Genomic DNA, 23,014 nt, shown 5'->3' on the forward strand with positions numbered 1-23,014 from the left:
TTATTTAATGCTTTGATGTTTGTTCAGTAGAATCTTTAGAATATAAATAAAACCAAGATACGTTGGTTCTTTTGTGCCAAGATATTTAATAACAATGATTGTTTGTACGACCGAATTATAGAATGATATGCAATTAATTTGTAACAATAATAGATTTTATAAGTCTAACAAAGATATAAAAATCATTCACCTTCAATCTGGCGCTTTGTAAATCTTTCAAACTGGCGGTTTGTTTTAGTTTACTCCAGTAATGATCAATGCAAAAAAAAACAAACATCCGATGGAACAAAAGTCGTTGAAAAACCGACGGAATAATTTGTTGAATGCGGCGCGACAATGCATGGTGGCAGTGGCAGGCGCAATGACCGACGATGACGATGCCGGGCTGCAGTTGGTCGCGCTGCAAAAATAATAAATGCAACCATGGGGAAGGGAACCGAATGGCGCTTTCTTGGACTAGTTTGTCCAGTTCGGTTCGGTGTTCTTGAGCTAGACAGGGGGCTAGTTTATGGCGGTTAGGTGCCTTTTAAATTGCAACGTTCTGGGAAGTGGACTAGCTTTATTGTCTGCAGAATAATTGCAATGTTTCTTGGAGGGCAATATTTGTAAAGAACAAAAGTGCTTCTTGATTAAACTAGTTAACAAAATTTATCGACAATTTAACGAAAAGTTTTTTGTAAAGATAAATTATGTAAATATAATTTATCTTTACAAAAAACTTTTCGTAAAATTGTCGATAAATAAAAAAGTTATAAATAATTTATTTCAAAATATGCAGCAAAAAAATATTAGTTAAACAAATTTGGCATTATAAATTTGCATCTGGAATTCACCAAAAAAAAGTTCAATTACGAATTCCTTCGCATTTCATCCATAACATTAAATTTAATTTCAATTGCCAAAGAATTTGAGTTGAAGAGTTCTGCATTTATTCGCGTGATTGATTGGAAGTTATCTAAAACGAATTCACGTAAATGCAAACTGATAGCGATTCAACTTTCCGCGGCCATGCAAGCGGATCCACATTCGTGTCGGAATGGTTATTTGAAATTTAATTCGCGTCACGACCATGAGATAACACAGCCGGCAAGAGACGCTGGAGACTAGACGATAACCGCGCGCCCGAACAGCATTGTATGTACCTGCTTCCATATCGTCGTCAGTCACCATTTGCCGTCAATGCGAAACACTTGTTTGTAATTTAAACAACACGTCTTAGTGTCGCTGCATTGGGCAGTCTCCGGTTGATAATCACGTATCGCCTTTATCGCATGGTTGCAGAAATTGTTGTCGGTACAAGCGATTGACGCTGCCAGTAGTAGATTTGGCGCCCAACAAGGAAGTCGATTGAGGAAGACATGTCCAAAATTTGTGCGACACAAAGCGTGAAAAGCTTTCCGAGCAAGATGAATGTTAATTTATGTTTTTATTTGCAATGATGATGACATTGTTTTCGTTGTAAGGAATTCATTAAGTTGTAATATATAGCTCGAGGATGTCCACTGAAACACCAATCCGAAATCGTAAAACATTACATTCCACAATATTTTACGATCTCCAGAGTCAATAAACACCTTCCGGGTATTTCCGCTCCGTGGCAACCGTTTTCTTAGAACCGCACCCAAAGTGTTTTTTCCCGATCCGTAAAACGGCTAACCACATTCGCGAAGAGTGTGATCATCCGGCAGGTGATTTCACCTTGTGAAGGCAGTCTAAGCCACCTCTATCGAGCGGTTACCGCTGACCTTCATCGTGGCCGACCTAAAGCGCGCACGGTCGCCTCTGGCACCGTAAGCTTCGAGAAACCGGTTCTCTCATCCCCATCCAACAAACCAACGGTCGCCGTCATCATCGTCGACGCACTATCAGTTTAATTGATCATCGTCATACAGATGCTCACTCGTGCAGAACAGGGGACCTGAATGTATTTGCGTGGATTCGGTTCCTTGATCGGCACGATTCCACGATGATGATTGTATCGTTGGTGATCGTTGGCGAGGAGCGCGATATCGCGTGCTCAATTAAAAATGGAAGATGGAGGAGATGAGCTGCGGTCTTTTGGCGACGGTGCCTATCAATTGAAAATCGATACTTTAATACTCGAATGCCGCCTAAAGGAGTGGATGGTTCGATTGGATTACGAGGGGTCATTTTGGTCATTTACGGTTATTGCTTGATAACGATTATCGGATTTTAATGAGAGTTGAAAATATGGCGATGTTCTTCCACCATATAAACGACTTAACCCTAATGACACTCACTTCATCTGAAGTATATTTGTGTGTCTGCAGATTGTTCACTCGTCAGCATTTAATATTATACTTAGCAGTGGTGAAATCTCGTTGCTTTAACATTATTTAGTGAAGGTCCCCAAGCATATATTTGACTTCAACAGCCCGCGGATATTGGTTTTCAGTGAATAGGATTAACGAGACCTGAAACGTTACAATGCCATTGTCCACAACCTATATTTGTGATCAATATTATATTCATATCCTCTTATTTTCAAAAGGTATGGGTTTTTGCGCCTTTTTAAACTTGATAAAATGCGGCTGACTCAAGTAGGCTTTTCCCCATTACAAGTTTCTTCCTTAGAATTCCTAAGACCTAAACAAATACAAATAAGTTTTTGGAAAAATGTACTCACCTGTCATAAGTCGTCCGTCTCCAACTATGATCGAATCATGAATGCCCCCGATCCCTCGTCACACCTGAATGTCTAGTCGGAAACCCTGTATATCCTTTAACGACGGTTTCAAAGATAGCTATAAACACGGTTTCATAATATTTTTTTGGCCTAGAAGTGTAATATTCTACAACCTATAACCCTCTCTTTGAATAATGAAATGATAATACAGTCGCCTCTCCACATCTCGATATTGAAGGGACCATCGAGATAGGGAGAGATCGAGAAGTAGAAGAAAAATTGAAATGGGTACTAGGGAAACTGCTCCTTGAATTCATACCATGTACCCAAATCAATACCATTCGAAAACAAAGAATTGGTGCGCTATTTGTTTTGTTTCTCATTTTTGTGATTTTTTTCAGCAGTGACCACGTCGGAAAACATCAAAACACGACACAAATTGAGCCTAAATTGCTTGTTTTGCGAATGTTATTGATATAGGAGCATGTTATTAATAATGGAACAGATACCCTAGATCCAAAAAAGCTCGTTGCTATGAAAAACGACAACAAAACAAATGTCGTTTGCTGTTGTTGATATGTTTGTTATTGTTCAAAAATGGTCTAGTAGCCTAAACATTTGAACATATCGACATAAGGAGAGTGAATCCTCAACAAAATATGATCAGAGCACATCGAGATAGAGAGATATCGAGATAAGGAGGTTATCGAGATGTAGAATGCCAAAATGTATGTAAATTGAAGGGACTGACGAAATCATCGACATAGGGAGAGATATCGAGATATAGAACATCGAGATGTAGAGAGTCAACTGTATATCTATATGGTATCATGGACAATATCATATGGTATCATTAATTACTGTTATATAAAAATATGGAAATATGTTGCATTTAATTCAAAATGTAAGAACTGTAAGGTAACTTAATGTGGGACATAGTCGCGTTACTTGTCTACACCCTTTCATAAACCCAGATGGTTATTCAACAGGATCGGGATTCGAACCCACTATCTGGTCCGACACCTCAATGGAAGTTGTTCTACTGTGGCACCCAATTTTCTTAAGGTGTGTAGAGCTCCTAGTGTACTGTTTGCCGGTTGTATTTGATTGTATCACTGTGTCCGTTCCTGTTTTACGACAAACAACAAACTCTTGGTTGCTAAAGTTGGTGTCAAGCTTATTGGATTTCTTCATTCTTTTGGCCAACACAAGATCACCTTCTTCCCCTTTTCCTTTACTAGGGAATCCTTCTCTCTAACACTAGCATCTTCTTGGAAAGTTGAAATAGAAGGTAGCCTACTTTTGATCCGGCGACCAAACATGATCTCTCTCGAAAATTTTCCCGTTGTCGGGTGCTTAGTTGAGTGATACGTAAGTAGATACAAATACAGTTCGTTTCGCCAGTCTCTCCCAAGCTCCTAAGCTATGCGATGCCTCTTTAGAATCGAACGGTTCTACCGTTCAACCTCTCCGTTTGACTGTGGCCAATAGGAAATAGTGTTCATGATCTTGATACCGTAAGCTCTACAACACGCTTTTAGTTCAGCGCAATCTCCACTTAGCTGAGGAGCATTATCGGCTTTCATGGCAGAAGAAATTCCGTAACGGCTGCACATGATGGAGAGCTCTTTTATAACGTCACTGGTAGTGATTGCTTCCATCTCACAGACCTCCATGAATCGGATATAACAGTCGATTACTACCGAAAGGGATTGTCCTTCTGGTAGAGGGCCAAGGAAATCTGGGTAGCTGACTTTGGTGTAATGGCTTCGGAGCCTCCAGTACTGACTAAAGTACAACCTCTGCAGTTCTTTACAAATTGGTCCACCCGTGACATGATACCGTAAATGGTTTTTCATCATTGTGATGCCAGGATGGCCATCTTGAGCGGACTCTGATTGTTCATGAGTCCACTTGAATTTAGTTTCATTATGCAGTAACCTACGCAGTGGCTCGTCTAATGTAGCTAGCATCGGTACAAACTTATTGAGGTAGTTTGCAAGTCCGAGGAAGCTTCGCACTTCTGCTTCACATTGCGATTCTCGAAACAATTGAACAGCTTTCACACTTTGTTACTTGCAGGCATGATTCCGTTCTGAGAAATTCTGTGTTCCAAAAAATACTATTCGGAGATTCGTAATTCTTCCAATTTAACTCAGTTTTTTCAACCTCTTCAAAACCTGCAAATAGGAGGACAGAAAATCTAATTATGCAAAGGGAAACGGTTTCAGTAAAATCAAACAACGGGATTTTATAATTCCAACTGAACAAAATTTATTATTTTCCATAGAGAAAAAAACTACATCATTACCTTGTCCAAACGTTCATCGTGTTCCTGAAGATTTTGGCTGTCTACGAGTACATCGTCCAGATACCGGACCGTCCCTTCAAAACCAGATAGTATCTCGTCCATTGCTTTTTGGAAGAGCTCCGGAGCGGAAAGATAAACATTCGAAGCGAAACAAAACGGCGTCGCGTAATAAAGGTCGTCAAATCCCTAGTCTTCTAGTCTTCTTCAATTTCTGTTTCAAGAAACGCTTCTTTAATGTCAAGCTTGCTCAAAATACGCCCGCGGCCCAACTTTGCTAAGTAGTCGTCAACTGATGGCATAGGGTGATGCTCTCTTAAAACCGCTTCGATGACTCTTCGTAGATCAAGGCATAGTCGAGGCTTGCCGTTTGTTTTTCCCACTACGATTAATGGCGAGACCCACGAAGTTGGTCTCGTTTTTACCTCGATCATATCCCATCTTCCAAAGGAACTAGTATTCTTCGCATCGGATGGTACATTGGGATTACTTGCGGGTCCATCAGTATCTTTGCTGTTATTCCTTGGATCCTAGAAAAGGGAACCATTGATAACTGCGCCGGAATCGACCAGCATATCCAAGGCAAATCCTCCAATCGATGATATTAGACTCGTTTCCCGAATAAAATGCGTAGTACACTTTCGGTTCGTTCGTCTCGGGTTCTTTCTTCGGCACTTCCGGGTTGGGATCCTCTTCCATTTTCATTACTTACATATCGTTTTGTCTTCCGACACAGTTTCTCGAAATGGATGGCCGTAGCACTTGCAGTTTCGGCATTGCTTTCCACGTGCAGGACAAATTGGTAACGCAGCCAAATGTCCCAAACGGCCGCAGTTAAAACAGGACCTATTTGAATTTTCCAGACTGCTCTACTTTGAACACTTTTTCCGGCGGTTGTCCGGTAGCAATTTCCTCTATCTGCTAATCTACGCTCTTGGGTGCGATTTCCAAAGCTTCGTTGGATGCACAACCTTCAACAACCGCATCGATCATGTAGATTTCGCTCAAAATATGGCTCACTTCTGCACCGTATTTTTCGAAACCGCACTGTACTACCTGCTGTTTCAACCGAATCACATAATCAGCAAAGCGTTCACCTACTTTTTGCTTCATCAAACGTAGCTTCCGTCGTTCCGATGTACTCTGATGTCGAGGTTCGAAAAATTCGTCCAGCTTCTCAATAGCACAATCATACAACCTTGGATCCAGTGTCACCAGAGGAACATGGTCGTGGTCCTTAAGATTCTTGAACACAACCTGCAGAGCAGGACCACCCAGATGCAGAAACTTGGCCTTGTTCGCGTACTGATCGGTCGTAAGCAGCGAAATAACACTGCAGCGCTTCCTTCCAGGTCTTTCACTCTTTGGAAAGCTTACTGGTTTCGATCTGGTCTCATCGGAATGCTGGAACTGGTCGTGTGTCTTGCATCTGAAATGCAAACCGAAAGAGAAATATTTTTTTACTCTATGGTTTCTCGTCTGATGAATATATGTAATGGGATTCGGCTTTACAGTCTAAATTGTTCAAACAATAATGTTTTAACTGCCCGACGTTTCGGCTGTGTTTGGCAGCCTTCTTCTGGGGAAATTAGTCTTACTGTTTACGTTTTGTTACACTATAATTCTGTGTCGTATTGTCGTTCATGTTTTCTATTGTAATTTTCGTGGATTTTTTTTCCATAAAAAGTTGAAGAGAAAATTCTCCAAAAATCCTAAAGGAAGAATATTTCACAAAGAACGAGTTCCTAGAATTCCTGAAGTAGAATATCCCCAAAATATCTGCGGGAAGATTTCTTTTCCGAGAAAAACGAATACCTGTGTAGATGGGAGGGGGAGAGCTGAAGTACTCTAGATTTTTTGGTAGAAGAATTGCCCATAATTCCTAAAGGGGTAAGAAGCTTTGAAGTTCTGGGAAGAAAAATGGTACCAGAAGGATTTCCTGGTTTGGTACCAGTTATGTACAAGGTGTCCAATCATACACTTTTTCATCTCGTCGTAGTGGTGAAGTTATTTGCAAGTTTGCTAGTGGATTACGACTGTGAAATTTGTAACTTAATTTTCGAATTGGCTTTCAGTCACGGGTAATAGCGTTGACAGTTTTACTTCATCGCCTGAAGAAGATCCCATCCCCGGATCGAAACGTCGGCGATGAAGTAAAACTGTCTACGCTATTACCCGTGAATGAAAGCCAATCCGAAAATTAGGTTATTTGCAAGCGCAGTATGCTGCCGTTTGTTTTATATCGAGAATGGCGGATTAAATCTTTCTATTATAAAATGGAATTGTTACAGAATGTCGTTTAAAAAAGTGCCCAAAATTCACTTGTCTTAAACAAGTTGCTGTCACTTATGTACGACCAAATCCGGTAATATATTAGTTGTTGCAGCTCTAACACTATATCGGCTATATGGATTTGATTTATGCGTTTTTTACAGTCTACTCTGTGTTTCGCCTTTGTCGTATTGAAGTCCTCATCATCTATTTGCATTTCCTGTTTCTTTCTATTATTGATATGATAAAAAAGACAGTGAAATAATCTATCGCTCTGCGATGTGGTGATGAAATCGGAGGTTTCCATCTGGTTTGCCGAAAAAACGATGAAACGTGCTAGGAAGGCATTAAACAGTCAAACATAATACGGTAACCAAAACCTGCGCCAGAAAGCTGTACCGAGATCCACCGTGATGGACAAGGAGGCTTACATCAAGGCGGACACAAAATAATTGCTAGGACAGAAAGTTTTGCGTTGCTACATAACCATTCCTGATGAGGATGTAAAAAAAACGAAGGTGCACAAATTTACCAAAAAGTTTGGTTTGGCGGCCATACGCGATGTGCAATATGGGAGCAAATCTACCGAGGCGAGTGCCTCCTAAAGCGTCCGTTGAGAGACCTTTTTTCTGACACATCATTTGTTTTAATCCAAAAAAAAAAAACCTTTTAGGACGTTGAACTATTCAAATTTCAAATTTCGCGAAATAAGGGTCGGCCACCAGTGGTGAAGCAAATCAAGAACCTGAAGAAATGACTGAAACATCGAACTACCAGGTGTGCCAAAAAATACGTTTGGTCATGAACGCGAAATCAGAGTCACATGGTTTCGCCATGTCCTTCATTCAGAATGTTTATCATGACGTGGTGTGAACCGTACGAGTGTACCTAATGTACAGGTGATGAAGGTAATGACATTTGGTGGGATTTCATCGCCATTCATGGGACAATTAAGCTTCAACTCGACACTGGAGAGCTGAGAAAAAGTATTCTGCCATCGTGCAAGCATTTTTCAATTCTTATTCACTTCCACTATGTTGAAGTTGTTTGTACCAACAGATACGTTTTTCGTATCTTACTTGAATACTTCTCCAGTGTTTTGTTATCGACTGGAGAAAAACATTGCTTGCTTGCTTTAAAACCGTTAACTTGGTCGAGCAATTCCTCCAAGTTTGATCCTCCATGAGCATTGTCCAGATTTCGTGTCCGCAAAGGGCTATATGAGCGACTATTTAATGAGCGTTTTTTAGACGGTTGGTTTGGTACGGGGCTAACTCTATTCGACCGGAGTTTTCTGCAGAGTCCAAAGTGTATTCAATGCGTCTCCGTTTTTCTCTCATGTGGTATCGTTTTCGGCTAAGATAAGGTATGTTGAGCGTTAGAGTCTTAATGGTATTAAAACCCTCAATGGGACATTGCCGCTACGCAGCTTATTGTTCATTCAGCACTTGCACAGTTATTAACTTCGCGGTTTCTAAGTCAAGTTACCATTTTTTTGTATTCATATATCCTGAGGCTAACACGATGATACTTATATGTCCAGGGAAACCGAGGAAATGTTTCTAGACCGGACCAGGAATCAAACTCAGCCATCTTCAAGGCCCTCGGAAGGTTCCGGCTGACGTTCTTCGTGTGGATTATTCTTGAGAGCTCTTCGCACGATGCTAGTGCTTCGTATAAGCAATGAATACTGCCAATAATCGACCTCTTACGCGCATTGCCAATGACCCTCTAGATCAGATTCGGTCAATACCAAACATGTTGCTACTAGAACGCAACATTATAATTCAGTTTGATCACTGGATACTGCATAAATATATGGTGGCTCAGATGAAACAATAAGGACTGTTAACATCAAAATGCTCGAGAAACTCCTTCTTATTATTTATTAATAATTAATGTATATGAGATTTTTGAAATACGGATGAAACCTTTTCAGAACGGAGAACTTGTTAGGGAATGCATATCGGCTACTGTTGATATAGTGTGCTCTAAGGAAAACTCCGTTACGTGGAAAAGCCACCTGTTTCTGAATCGACCGGCTTACAATCGATGAAAATACTGAATGCGATATGACACTTGAAAATCGAAGCAATTGTCGCGCTTAAAATCGATTGCTCTTCGTCGATGCTTTTTTTTATTATTGTGGCAAATTGCGGTAGATTTCCGAAGATTTTACTGTTTGGTGTGATAAAGGTTGATTTTATCTTGCTCCACAATCAACAATCACGTTTGTAGCTTTTGAAACAATTGAGTTATCAACAAAATATTAAACCGATTAAGAGAAATCGATCAATACAGTTTCGCCCCTATGATCCTAAGCGCGAGATATTTGTTTATCTGTTAATCGATTGTTTATCACCCACAAAAGTTAATTTGTGATAGGGTAAGGGAGGTATTTTGGACCACCAGTTCGACGGCTCATATTTTGGACCACTGAGTGCAAATTCCTCTTGGTGGTCCAAAATAAGAGCCTCGGTAAGGGTGGTCCAAAATACATCCTTTACCCTATTTCTCTGCACATTGCATTTTTCACAAAGAAAAGATCTAGGTATTTATATGCAAAAACGATCAATATTCGTGATGTAGCGACGCTCGTTATTAAGAAAATCAATATTACCTACGTGAGGAAAGTTAACCACCACTTATTCCAAATTTTGTTGACGAAAATGGAAGCACTGATACATTTATTTAATCCTGTAAAAAACAGTCGAAACAAACCTATTTGCATTTTTTTAAAACACTGTTCTTCAACACCATTTATTTATGTGAAAAATATATTTGGAATATTTCAAATGGAGATAATTGACCACCAATGCAGCAACGTGCTCAAATCTAAATTTCAGAAAGACACATCATTCGCTGGGACGGGACTTGCAAAGAGGAAAAAATGTAACTTCAGCTGCTGCCAGTCAACTGCTGTCACGAACTGTCAGGTGCAGCCAGCAGCTTTTTGTGTGAAAGTATTGGTATCAAAAATAAAATATTCCGCATGAATTTTGTTTTACGAAGACTTTTTCACTTAAACGAGTATTCCAAATCATCCGTTTAGCTTATTAATAATCAGTTATAAACGTGTGTTTTGTTCCCGGTATAAATATCCTCATGAAAATGAATTTACTAATTCATGAATTGCATACACTTTTATTGTGCTCAGAAAAATCCACCCGGGGCTTAGGTGAAACAGTCAAGAAAACAGTTGAAACTCGATGGTCAACTGTGATGAAAAGAAGAACAAGTGTTAAAACAAGGAAAAAGAAGCTGTGTTTGCCGGTCTCGTCTCAGATCATTCGTAAGATATTTTCTCTTCCCAGAAGTACATATCCGTGTGAATAACTCTCATCAATAATGAGAGCAGTAAAAAGTAACTGTTGATCTTCCGGAGACGAGCCAGCCTAGGGCTGAAAGTCGCCTTGATAAAGATACACACACAAAAATTGTTCAAACGCGGTTAGATAAATCGTTTTTTTTTTAACAACTTTCGTCATTCTGCAAAACTAAATGCCATTCTGAAAAAAAATGTATTTTACTTTGGTTATTTTGAAAATGTATAAAAAATATGTACCGAATATTTTCTGGTCCACCGCAAGAGGCCATTTTGAAATTTGGCCCGTGGCTTGAAAGGTTAGGCAGGCCTGTTCTAAAGATTTTTCTCAGAACAGAGGCCTAGAACAGGTTACTCCTATCAACCTTCGTATTTCGGATGGATTCACAATTTACAAAACCTATATTTAACACCGACCTTAATACTTAATACTTCTCCTCGCTACGGCACTGCAATTAGCGAGAGGGAAGAGCAAGCTCCTTCATCAGATCTCCCGAGTAAACGAAAATAGCTCAATTATATAACAGATATATAAGAGATAGCATTTCAGACGACAATATAAATATTTTGCTCTGAAATATCATGTGGATATCAAGTTATGTTATTTGTAAGTGTCATTAGTTTGTTCTTATCCATTGCATAGCTCGATATGTGTGTATGATGTTTCTGTGCAAATTTTTGATATTTTTGTCTGTTTTCTTTTACCCCTTATATAAATAGGCTTCTTTGTTCTGCCTGGTTTCGTCATGCTTCGTAATTTACTTGGGGCGAGATACTTAATTACCTGAGCCCTTTAACAGTTCTTGGATTCTTTGCTTGACCACCGAGAAACGAATTAATCCTTGACGATTAACTTCCCAGTATGGTGGCGATCCAATACCAACCAGACAGGCCAAAACAAAATCACCATCTTCTGTTACCGTGCTCGACTAACAAGACAATATAAAAACCTTAAGATTTGTAAAGTATTATCGAATGAGGTAACAATATAGTCAATTACTGGTTCCATCCTGCAGCATCCATAAATAAACTCATCCTATCCAAAAAAGAAAACAACTAACACACCCCTGAACACAACCGGCGAAATAAAATCGGGCAACCCGCATTTTGGGGCGAAAAACGGGCTTGCGGACCCGTCGGACCACAACCAAGCCACCAAAATATCTTCGAGTCCAACCTCCCCTTCGAGGAACGGGCCAAAGAACCCGTCGGACGCCACAAAGCCACGCTAAACCCAACCTCCGCTCCGGAAGACAGGCCATCGAACCCGTCAAACGCCATCCAAATCATAAAAAATATTCGAGTCCAATCCTCACTTCGAGGAACGGGCCGACAAACCCGGCGACCAACTGAGCGACACCACGTATTCGCCGTTGCCTCCATCCTGCCCCTCGTTCCGGGCCAGCCAATCCGTCGAACCCATTCCTCCGTTCCGGGCGTATCAACCCGTGGAACGCCGTCGAGCAAGTTGTGTCACCAGTGCATCTTCTTATGCAACATACACACCAGTCAAGCAGTTTGACGAACATTGACTCCGCCCCCAAGAAAACGCTTCGGTTGCTGCTTTGTTTGAACGTGTGTGAAGTTTTTCGAACAACCATTTGACAGTTGGCGGCTCGGTTGGAAAAAATTAAAACGGTTTGATTTTGGTTTGAGTTGTCGGGGGTGGAGTCAAGGTTCGCCGAACATGTTTGAGCATTTGTAGTGAAGTTGCACAAACCCCCTTATATTTTTTGATGGTTGGTGCTCAAGTTAGCGCTTCGTTCGTTCGTGTGTGATATTGTTGGTCGAATAAATTGATTGTTCGTGCCGCTGTTGGTAAAACTTGATGGATGTTGGAACAAACGAGAGGTGGAGTCAATGTTGGTCAAACTGCTTGACCGTGTGTACGTTCCATTAGTCGCATGAATACACCATCAGGTACCCAACGTCAGGATACGGTCGCACCGAAATTTAATCATCCGCAGAACTAACCCTACCAAAATGAACCCACAATAAACAAAGTAAAATGTATAAAAGAATCTTTTAAATTAACAACTCAGCCCTAGGTAGCATGCCAGTCCGTTGACTTTCTTATCTGGTCCACTTCTGCAAGGTTTATGTTCCGTGTGTTCCCCCTAGCAGGTGTCGTGCCGATCCTGAGAAATTAGGAGCATGGAGATCTAGTTGGGGGGACGTAAGGACGTCCACTCCGCAGGCGTACGGACGTCACAGGAGTTTGTTACAAAAGTCACAATGGTGGTTTGGAGTGTTGCCATCAAAACCAAAAACAAAGCAAAGCGGGTAGTAAGTTGAAGCAACGAATTAACCTCCAAAAACGCACTCGTCGATAAAACTGCAAAAAATGGTTCAATTGTAACTCGCAAGTTACGTGATTTTGAGCTACATCCAGCTTGTATCGTGCTTGTTTATCCAACAAATCCTTCTTTAAACTACTTTGTTGTCTAGCGTGTCTCGATTTACTTTGGATTCACAAAAGGATGCTTCTTAGCCTCTAAGAGGATGGAGAATGAAAATTCTGACCATTTTCCTAATGAGTGTGGTTGGCCGACCCAAAAACAAAAATAATTATCCTGCTAAACCCGAACCATACATTTTTCAGTTTCATGAATACGATAGAAAAATCGATAATACAATGCCTGAAAATTGATAAAACCGTATCCTTCCCGTATCCGTTTTCTTCATAACTGAACCCGTACTCGCTCCGATTCGGAGCTCGAATGTTGACCAACAACGTTAGCTGTTTCTGTACCACATCTTACGGACATTTCCATGAATATACTTCTCCGACCCCTCGATTGCAACGTGTAGCTGTGTCTTGCCCTTGGAGAGTCTATTTGTTGCACGAATTTCTCAATCAGCCAACGTATGTTGGCTTCTGATACACGGCTGCATCTCCAGCCCTAACCACAAGATGTTTTCGGATCCTTCGGTATTTCAAAGAACGAAATGCGATACGGTTGACACTCACCCGGTACTGGTGCCGAACAAAAATCTTGGCTAATCTTCATTCTGAATGCTTGCTGCGCAGAGTGCTATTCATTTTGCATTGAAATTGTTGAAATTAGCATAAGTCGAAGTTGGATTAGATTACTGCCTACGGTGCCGTGTGACGTCAAACTCAAACAAGGATATTCGCTGCGCATCCACAATAGCACTGGTAAGGCCTTTGGTTTGAATCAGAACGATTTTAAATGTGTTGCAATCCGAAAGCACTTATTTTTCGTTAATACTTTATTTATAAAGCATACGAATCTGTTTAGTCACAATAAATGCTACATTTCATGGCAAACGCACATAACTGCTGATCAGGTTGACTTGAACCAAAATTTGCATTTTACAGTCAAAATTGTATAAGTAGCTTCAAAGCAGTTTCTCAAATATGGAATCTCAACGAGTTATTCGAAAATTGCCTCCGCTAGTTTAGTTGACTTATTGAATTGTGAAAAGAAACAGTAAACGATTATTCAGCAACGAGTTTTGTTTCTCGGTTTCTTAGACTCCAGAAACAACAACACAAATAAAACAATTTTGAGAGTATTTCAAATATGATTTCTGGGCATTTCAAGTCGTATCCAGCCAGACGAATGACAAGGTCGCTTCAAGCATTTATTCGATTTTAATTCGTCTGATGTGCATTCCATCGGCCGTTTATAAAAATAAAATATCTGACGTTCTGAATATAAGTAAATATAATTTTGAATACTATTTGTTATCGAAACATTTATCGAAAAATAATGTGTTAGGTACAAATTATTTCTTTTCACAAACGATCGTTACGAGAAATGGAATGGAATTATTATGATTGAGTTGCAAAAGTTATACATGGAATCATACCAACGCATCATTCCCCTAGAATGGCCAAGTATGAATCTTGAAATATTCCATCATAGTTGTGTAAAGATTTATTTGCTGCGAAGTCCTATGTTTCAATCAACAAACACACTTCATCCCACATCGAGTCAGAACAGTTAAACCAGATCACGCTATCATAACAACCATTTCTTGATTGAGCTCAATTAACTAAATTGGTTTCCACTTGTTCTTCCTATCCCTCTTACAGGCAGCGAGCATCGACCGCTACGCGCACAATATGACAGCCGCCAAAGTGCTGCAGTGAGTAATAAAAGCGATTCCCCTGACAGTTTTCTACGGAACCAAAATAGAACGCGACAGTGCGCAATGAGTCTGGTGAAGCCAAACGTCCCGGAGGGCTTTGCCACCATCCGCACGCGAGGCCTCACCCGAAGTACCAGCCGCGTCGAACAGGTGACACACTCTCGTCGAACCTCCAGCTCAACCATAAAGCCGTCCAGTTCTGGACCACTGTACGAAAACAATGGCCACTCGTTAGCTTATAAAAGTTCATCTGCAACTTTGATTTGTGTTCCACCACCGGTTCCTCCGAGAACCAGCTCGGAGCTATCATCGGCGAGAAACCAACCAAGGGAAGCTGACGACAAAGAGAACTCAAACAATCCCTATCGCAATGACGATGACGTCTTCTGTACAGCTGCCCTTACGTACGAAACTTTCAAACCACTCAAAAGTCCCACCATAAAAGAGGATGACTCGAGCGACTACATCAGTTTGATGCAATCATCGGAATGCATCGACCGATTGAACTACGACTTCGAACTTCCTCCCTTGAAGAGTCCGCAATACATCACCGAGCTCAAGCTAATCCAATCGAAGGCAATCGAAAGTGGAACCCTATTCTCTAGACCGGATAGCCCTCCTTATGGCAAGATTCGCAACAGCTACCGCTCGTCAACTCCAGAGAGCGTTGATAACTGCTCGTCTGGATCTTCCACCTACTCCAACCCCATCAACAGCGGAAAGAGTACCAGCTTGAGCGGATTCCTCGGCCCAGACGAACCCAACAAGCCGCTACTTAACAACAAATCGACAACGCTCCAATACCGAAAGTCCTATTCGAGCTCCCGCTCGGAAATAATCTACGAAGAGCCAAAGAAATTCGTCACCTTGGGTAGTCAGTCCAGCGACACGGACTCCGGCTACGATGGGGGACCCGGGAGCTACCCAAAAATCCACAAAAGCGCTGAACTGCTAAACGTCCTGGACTCGGAGCGCCCACAGCTGACGCGCGGCTTTTCCACGATGCAACACTCACGTGTCGGTGGTTCGTCCTCCTCCGGCTATCCCCCGAAATCCGCTGTCGGCGAAAGTAAATCCACCTCTTCGCTGAACGAGGCCCACCTTGGATCATCAACATCATCGGCATCGTCCTACAAACCGGAACAGCAGCTACTGAACCAAAAGGTCGGTAGCCAGACCACTCTCCGGAGTAAGCCCATTATTCCGTGGTACGAGTTGGCCCTCCGGAAGGATCACCGCCAGAGCTGTCCGCCGTTGCAGGTAGGTTTTTTTATTTGATTCTTCTCATTAATATGGAACCGATTGAATGGACGCACTTGGAAAGTGGATACAAAGAACGATAAAGAGATTTATTTTTGTACCCGGCTGCTGTGTAATATCGAGAGATGTATGCAAATTGCATTTCAAGTGCCTAACGAAAACAAGTGCTTCAGTCGGTTTTGTTCTGTTGGAGATCGTATTCTATATTTTCATTCTTATGTCATAGCTCATTCTTTATTTAAAAACCGAGAATAACGTACCAACAAGAAGTTAAGCAAAGAAAAGCAAAAATAATAATATTAATACCGTCTGTTTTAGCAAAGCCTGAATTGGTATTGCAAAGTATTTGATCCTGTTTGATGTTGTTCGTATGAACAAAAATAAAATCGAGCCCTCGTTCACTGAATTACTTGAAAATAGGGAGAAGAGTTTTTTATTTCAAAGGAATGATATGGTTATTTCTTCGTCTTGTTGTTAACCATAATTTGCATTTTATTTGAGAGCATGGATTACACCCTTCAGATAGTTTCCTCTTTTATATTATTATTCTAATCAACTGGTTTGAGGTAGTGTTGTTAATTCTCATTCTCAGTGAGTGAGGTTTATAGATTTGTAGAACAATACAAAACGAACAAATCGTACTCAGCAAGTAGAGTAGGTTAGGCGCTTCAAAACTAGGCACTTACAGTACGCTAATATATGAAAAAAAGTATGAGTGGTGAACAATTCGAATAACCTTGGCTCGAAAATCAATACGGTCTCATCAGACCTATTGAACTTCAAACATTACGCTTCAGTCGATTGGCTGTTTACTTTAGAATTGCTTCCAACTGGCAAAACCTAATCAGTCTACAAGGACTTTATCTTGTCCTAAAATTATTGTAATTATCATCGCTATCCATTACCGAGCAGCCTTAAGCCGCCATAACTCGTCAGTCACGACTCGTTGCGATAATGACTATTATCTACTTTAATTATATTAGCAAATGACAGACTCAACTTAATCCAATCGCATATGTGTTTTGCCAACTACCAGCCACGACGGACCCTACTCACAACTCGTCTGCCGTCCTGCAAACATCTCTAATGAAGCATAATTAAGAGAACGCGGGGTATTAACGTCAGGTGTTTGTGTAAATATTAAAGCGACATCCAAGTCACGCCATCTACCGACCATCATCGGCCAGAGTCTGCAGACAACCGCGAGCTGACCGACCGTATTTGGATCGGTTCCATGTTCGGGTAGGCGTCAAAAATCTAACGACTTGCCGTCGCTGCTGGTCCGGCACCTTCCAGTCCGACAGAAGTGCAAAGCGGTCTCCAGCCGGCAACTGGCTGGCAATGAATTATTGGCAGTGGCTGATTTTCTACTCGCCTCAGTCACATCCAGGCGCTATAGTATATGCGCAAAATAGCCAGCAAGAGTTAACCGCCAGAAATTTGTATGGCGAAAGTCATCTAACGCGGGTTTTCTCAAAATAAGAAACTTTTCATGAAAAACTATTTGGTACCGATTATGTAGGAAGGTGTCCGCTACCATGCCCACCAAATATTTTTTTGATGAAAGTGTTTAATTTTGAGAAATCGAACCTTAGATGCCTTTCGCCATACTGATTTCAGAAAGTTAACTCCTAGTGTGCCGCTGTAAGCACGCTCAAAGCAGGCGATTCATTTGTATATGCTTTCGATTGGATTATTGAATCAACACGGGTCCGATGTTCGCGGTAAGCCACAAAGGGTTTTGGCAAACATCTCATTAGAGCTGAGAAATGGGGAGCAGGATCTATTTCGGGAACTGTTTTGCGTGGCCCAGTTGAGGCGGTGTGGCGTGTCTTAAATCCGACATTGCGACCACATATGTGACACTGCGGCCCTGCTTGGTTGGTTGTGGCGGCGGCGCTCTGATGAAAAGCATCTGGTGTTACGCGGCGACGCGTTTGCAAAAGATGCGGGTCTTGACTCGTTAAAGGTATGCGGTATGGGATTTTTGGTGTCAAAAAGTAGCGGAGCAAGCACAAATTTGGGTAGTTTTTAATGATTCGTGTCAACCGAAGACCAAAGACGTCGCAACGTTGCATTATTGGCATTTGGCTATTTCGACACTACCGCAATATTAGGACATACCACAACGATAGGACGTTTTCTCATATATGGTTTCATACCGCGAGCAAACATAAAAAAACCATAAAAATTTGTATTGTTTAATAATTAATATTGAGCGTCTTAGGGGAAAATGTTACAAGGTTATTCCATTTACTTTTGTCGAGTCGATAACAAAACACTGAAGAAGTTTTCAAGTAGAAAACGAAATACGTATCTGTTGACACAAGAGTGAATATAGTGGAGGTAAATGGAAAAGTGAAGTATTTTAACCTTGTTTGTGTTTCAAAATTGTGTAATTTTTCAAGTATGATGAATCGAAGCAAAACATTGGAAAGAGATGAGTTTTACTTTATCATTTAGTACATTAGATGTACTTTGTGATGTGATAAAAAATTCCAGAGATCGTGTAAATTGTGTAATTTGTCGTGTAAATGCTGCACAAATAAAAAATGTCTTTCCTTCCCGGAAGAGGGCCACAACGAACTCCACCCATTGCAATATTTGCGATCGTACCGTGCACTTGAAGTGCGCTGACATGAAAACTACTGGCGGAATTAAGCTGGGGCACGATTGGGTACATGACCCACCAAATCTAATATCTTTCCTGGATTTTATTCGTACATATCTGGGTGCTGCGGATAGAGCCGCTTTTGTGCTCTCAAGCGAGTAGCGGGATATATTGAAATCAATCCCACAAGCAAAATTATTTTGCAGTTACTTGACTGTCAAACATTTCCCGCTCTTCGAATTTCTCTTTCCATGCTGCATGAAGGAGCACAAATGCGCAAGACTCTACATGACTTTACGAAGGTTTACATACATTCCTGCTCCAAACAGCTGCATAATCTCGTGAAATCTCGTAACGAGTGCATTTTAGTTGCATTCCTACTAATTTTCTACTCGAAATATAATGTGAATATATTTGTTAAAAAGAATGCAAAACTCAAACTAAGTTTATTTTTATTTTTTCCCCAAATAATAACAATACTTCTCAATATAAGATCTAAAACGAACATGACCACAACCTTCAATGTTTGGCTCCGGAACAATAAACAATTTTGGCTTCTCTTTGACAACCAAATCGATTCTATCCGCACCCCCCAGGTACATATACGCTAAAATAGCTCTGAACTGCTTTTCTTAACCGTCTAAGACGAGTTTAGTATTCTCCATTTAATTCCACCAATTATTTTGATATCTGTGCAGATACTACACAGTTGTGGTCGAAATACGTATCTGCAAAGATATCAAAATAATTGGTGGAATTAAATGAAGAGTACTAAACTCGTCTTAGACGGTTGAATACATTCCACTAAAAAGAGCTTAAAATAATTTTTCTGCTTTTCTTAGATTTCCTTAAAGTTATTTCCGAAAGAATTGTTGGAAAAATATTGGAATTTCTTTGGAAATTCTGATAAGAATTTCTCCGAAAATTCCAATGGAAATTCTTTAGTAAATTCCTGTTAGAATTTCTTCGAAAATTACTTTAGCGATTCCTTTTTTTTTGCAAAAATCGGCACCAACATTTCAAAAGGATGAAACTGCTTTTGTAAACAAGAGCTTCTCACGTCGCTGGTGGGCTAATTTAAGCCCACTCAAGCAATCCGCCACCATTGATAGAAGCAGTGAATTCTCCTCTTTCATATAATGGCGCTAGATTGCGTGGATGGGCACAAATTATCCTACCAGCGAATTAAGTAGCTCTTGTTCACAAAAGCAGTTTTGCCCTTATGAAATGTTGGTGCCAAAATCTTTCAGGTTTTGCTTTGGTAATTTGTTCGAGAATTAGTTCTGAAATTTCTCCAGGAATTTCTTCGATAATTTCTTCAGAAATTCTTTTTCACTCCAGGAATTCCCTCCAGTAATAATTTAGAAAATTACGCCATTTTCCTTTTGCCATTCCTCCAGGGATTCCTAAGAAAAATCCTCTGAAAAGGCCTTTGTAAATTCATTCGAATATTCCTTTAGAACTTCCTTTCGTTTTAAGTAAAACCATACAAAATTACTTCTGAAATTGCTGCAGGAATTATTCTGGAATTTTGTTGGAAGATTTTTGTCCGGAAATTTATTAAAGAATTAAATGGAAAATCCTAAAGGAATTATCGGAAGTGTTCTGACGGAAATGTCAAATGAATTTCCAAAGCTTTCCGACGGAATTATTGAAGTAATTTCTGAAAGATTTCTAAAAGAATCTATGAATGAATTTCTGATTTCCAGAAGAATTTCTGAAGGAATCTCCGAAAGTCTTGAGGACTTTTTATTTAAATTTTCGGAGGAATATCCGAAGGAAATCTTGAAGAAATTTTTGTAAGAATTCTTGGGTGAAATTCTGAAGATATTCCTGGAAAGAATTTCGTAGAAATTCCAAGAAATTCATCCTAGAGTTTTGGAAGGGGATTCTTAAGGAAACACTGGAAGAATTTGTGAGAAAACATCCTGAAATAATTCCTGATGCAATTCATTAAAACAATTGATAGATTTGAAAATAATTACAGCAGAAATTCCTTAAGCAATTTCTAAAGGAATTCATAAAGAAAAAGCAACCCGTCAGCCTCACGAGCTCCCGAGTAAGTAAAAATGGCATACGCGCAACTCCCAAAGGAGACCATTTACCGCGATTATGGGTTGCCCGACCCATAAGACCCTTAAGGAAAGCGTTAAAGTTTTCCCAAATGACTGGGCTGGCAAGGGAGCATGGGGCTTTACAACTATAAGCCGCTTAATAAAAAAAATCCGTTTTCGGAATGATGATCTCCGCCGACGACGAGATTATTGCCTTCGCGGCCGTTTTCATCACTGGAACTCGACTCCAAAACACTTCGAACAACCTCGTCCGAATGGTAAGCTGTCTCTGGTTGGGATCGGGTCAACCAAGACAGGATTTCTCCCATTCGAATAGCTGTTCAAACACTTTCTAGCTGCAGTGTAACCATTCATTGAAAGCAGTTCAAAATCAGTTCAACCATTTAAAAAGGAAAAAAAACTTCCTTTTTAATTTCAGTTCATCTATTCTTCTCTTCTTTATCGACTACATACTATTATAGGCCTAATATGATTATTCCATCTGTGCTTTCCTGTGCGATGAATTAATATGCGTTACGACTAATGGTAACTGGCGATGTGTAAATTAACTTTACCGACTACCGACGCATAAGCGAGACGAGCGGTAGGGCTAACTAAACGGTGACCACTCTAGCGGTTTAACTTGGGGGCCATCCACAAAGTTTTAATACAAAAAGTGTGAGACGTACTTTATGGACCTTCCCTTAGGCTTGGGGCATACTTCACCAAGCACTTGGAAAAAGATGGAGAGTAAATCGCCTAACTATTGGCCGTCGTCGCCACGTGTTCGACACGCGGCCTTTCAACTCCTGCGGACTCTGAAGATTCTGCTGCTGCGGTTCGACAATCATTCGATGGATGCCGTCGTGCTTCACGCCATCGACGCCTCCACTGCGTGGCTCGGTGCATTTCTCGTTGTCGCGCGCAGTGGTCGCGGCGGTTGCCTTAGTTGGTGTAGGGGTTATCGTTCGTACCTTGCACGCGGGGGTCGCTGGTTCGATTCCGGATCCAGAAAACCTTTTACACAGTTGTCTCCGGTTCACGACCGGAACGTTGATCGACTTCCTTAGCTACTTCTCTCGGTTAGCTCACAGCTTGTTGCTTTAGCCCTGCCTAGGGCACGGAAAATATCGTTCGTTGCCCTTGTCGATGCCTGTTCTCGCACGGTGGTTTGGCTAACGACTTTCCCTTTGGCGCCAGTAATAACTCATCTACTCCCTAATGCAGATAATGAACAAGTGAACCAATGAACTTATCAACTCTAATATTCCACGTGAGTGAGTTCAAAAATGACCCTCAACGAGAGTGGTCTCTATACAAGGGGTAGTTTAATTCAGCTTCATCTGTTGTACAACTTTGGTTAATTAAAAATTCAAATAGTCGTGGTACTGCCATAAAATTCATAAAAAAGACCGTCTAAGACGAATTAAGTACTCTCCAATACTCTCTCCAGTACTCTGGAGAGTACTTATTTCGTCTTAGACGGTTAAATACATTTCACTAAAAGAGCTTTATGTATTTTTCCATAAAAAAGAGTTCTACTAAACAAATTTTGGAAGGTTCTCCTTGAACTATTTCCATAGGTACTTATTCCTAAAACAATTTCCGTAGATATTCCTAAAGGAATTCCTGAAGTATTTCCCATAGGCATTTCCGAAGATTTTTCGAAAGGAATTTCTAAAAGAAATCGTAGAGGAATTTTCGAACGAAATTTCCAAATTAAGTTCTGATGAAATTTCCGACATTCTTAAATTTCTGCAAGAATTTCTTTGGACATATCTCCAAGAACTCTTTCGTAATTTTGAGGAATTTCTTTTAAAAACCCTCCGCAAATTATGTACTTCGGAGTTAAATTTAATTTTTTTTTTTTGGAAATCCCTCATAATATTCTTTTGAAAATTCAAAAAAGGATTTATAAGAAAATTTCGAAAGATCCTTTTTGAAAATTTTTTACAGTACCAACAGAAACATTATTTTAGTATCACCTTTAGAAATTCCTTAAGGATTTTTGAAAGGAATTTCACATCGGAATTTGTGGAGAAATTTGCAAAGACCTTTCGAGAGGTTTTACGAAAGAATCCCTGGAGGAATATTAAAATGAACTACAGGAGGAATTTTAATAATAGTTTCAGAAGGAGTTCCCGAAAGAATTTCTGGACGATTTTCTGGAGCAATTTTAAAATTTCTTGGAGAAATTCCCAAATGAATTTCCAAAAAAAGATATCCTGGAATGTTTCCGAATGTAGGGAAAACAGGAGAAAAAAAACAAAAATTTCGGGATTGATGTCGATCCATCATCTTTTTTTTGTCTATTGTATTTATTTGACAGGCTCAGGCGTGTATAACACTTAACGGAGCCGAGACTCTTGATGATATTTACAATCGATATCATCTTATTATCAACAGTTAGTAAGGGAAA

The 23,014-nt window shown here is 40.3% G+C and overlaps 1 protein-coding gene across 1 annotated transcript in view; it reads left to right on the forward strand.

The window, feature by feature from the left end:
• The window catches only part of LOC134213711 (protein sickie-like), a 128,397-nt gene that overhangs the window by 35,462 nt on the left and 69,921 nt on the right, over positions 1–23,014 (forward strand). Inside the window, exon 2 of the mRNA XM_062693006.1 lies at positions 14,615–15,930. Within this exon, the coding sequence (XP_062548990.1) occupies positions 14,734–15,930 (1,197 nt within the window). The 5' untranslated portion in view covers positions 14,615–14,733. The remainder of the gene's footprint in view (positions 1–14,614; positions 15,931–23,014) is intronic.

This window comes from Armigeres subalbatus, chromosome 2 (genome assembly GCF_024139115.2).
Source record: "Armigeres subalbatus isolate Guangzhou_Male chromosome 2, GZ_Asu_2, whole genome shotgun sequence".
Classification (NCBI taxonomy): domain Eukaryota; kingdom Metazoa; phylum Arthropoda; class Insecta; order Diptera; family Culicidae; genus Armigeres; species Armigeres subalbatus.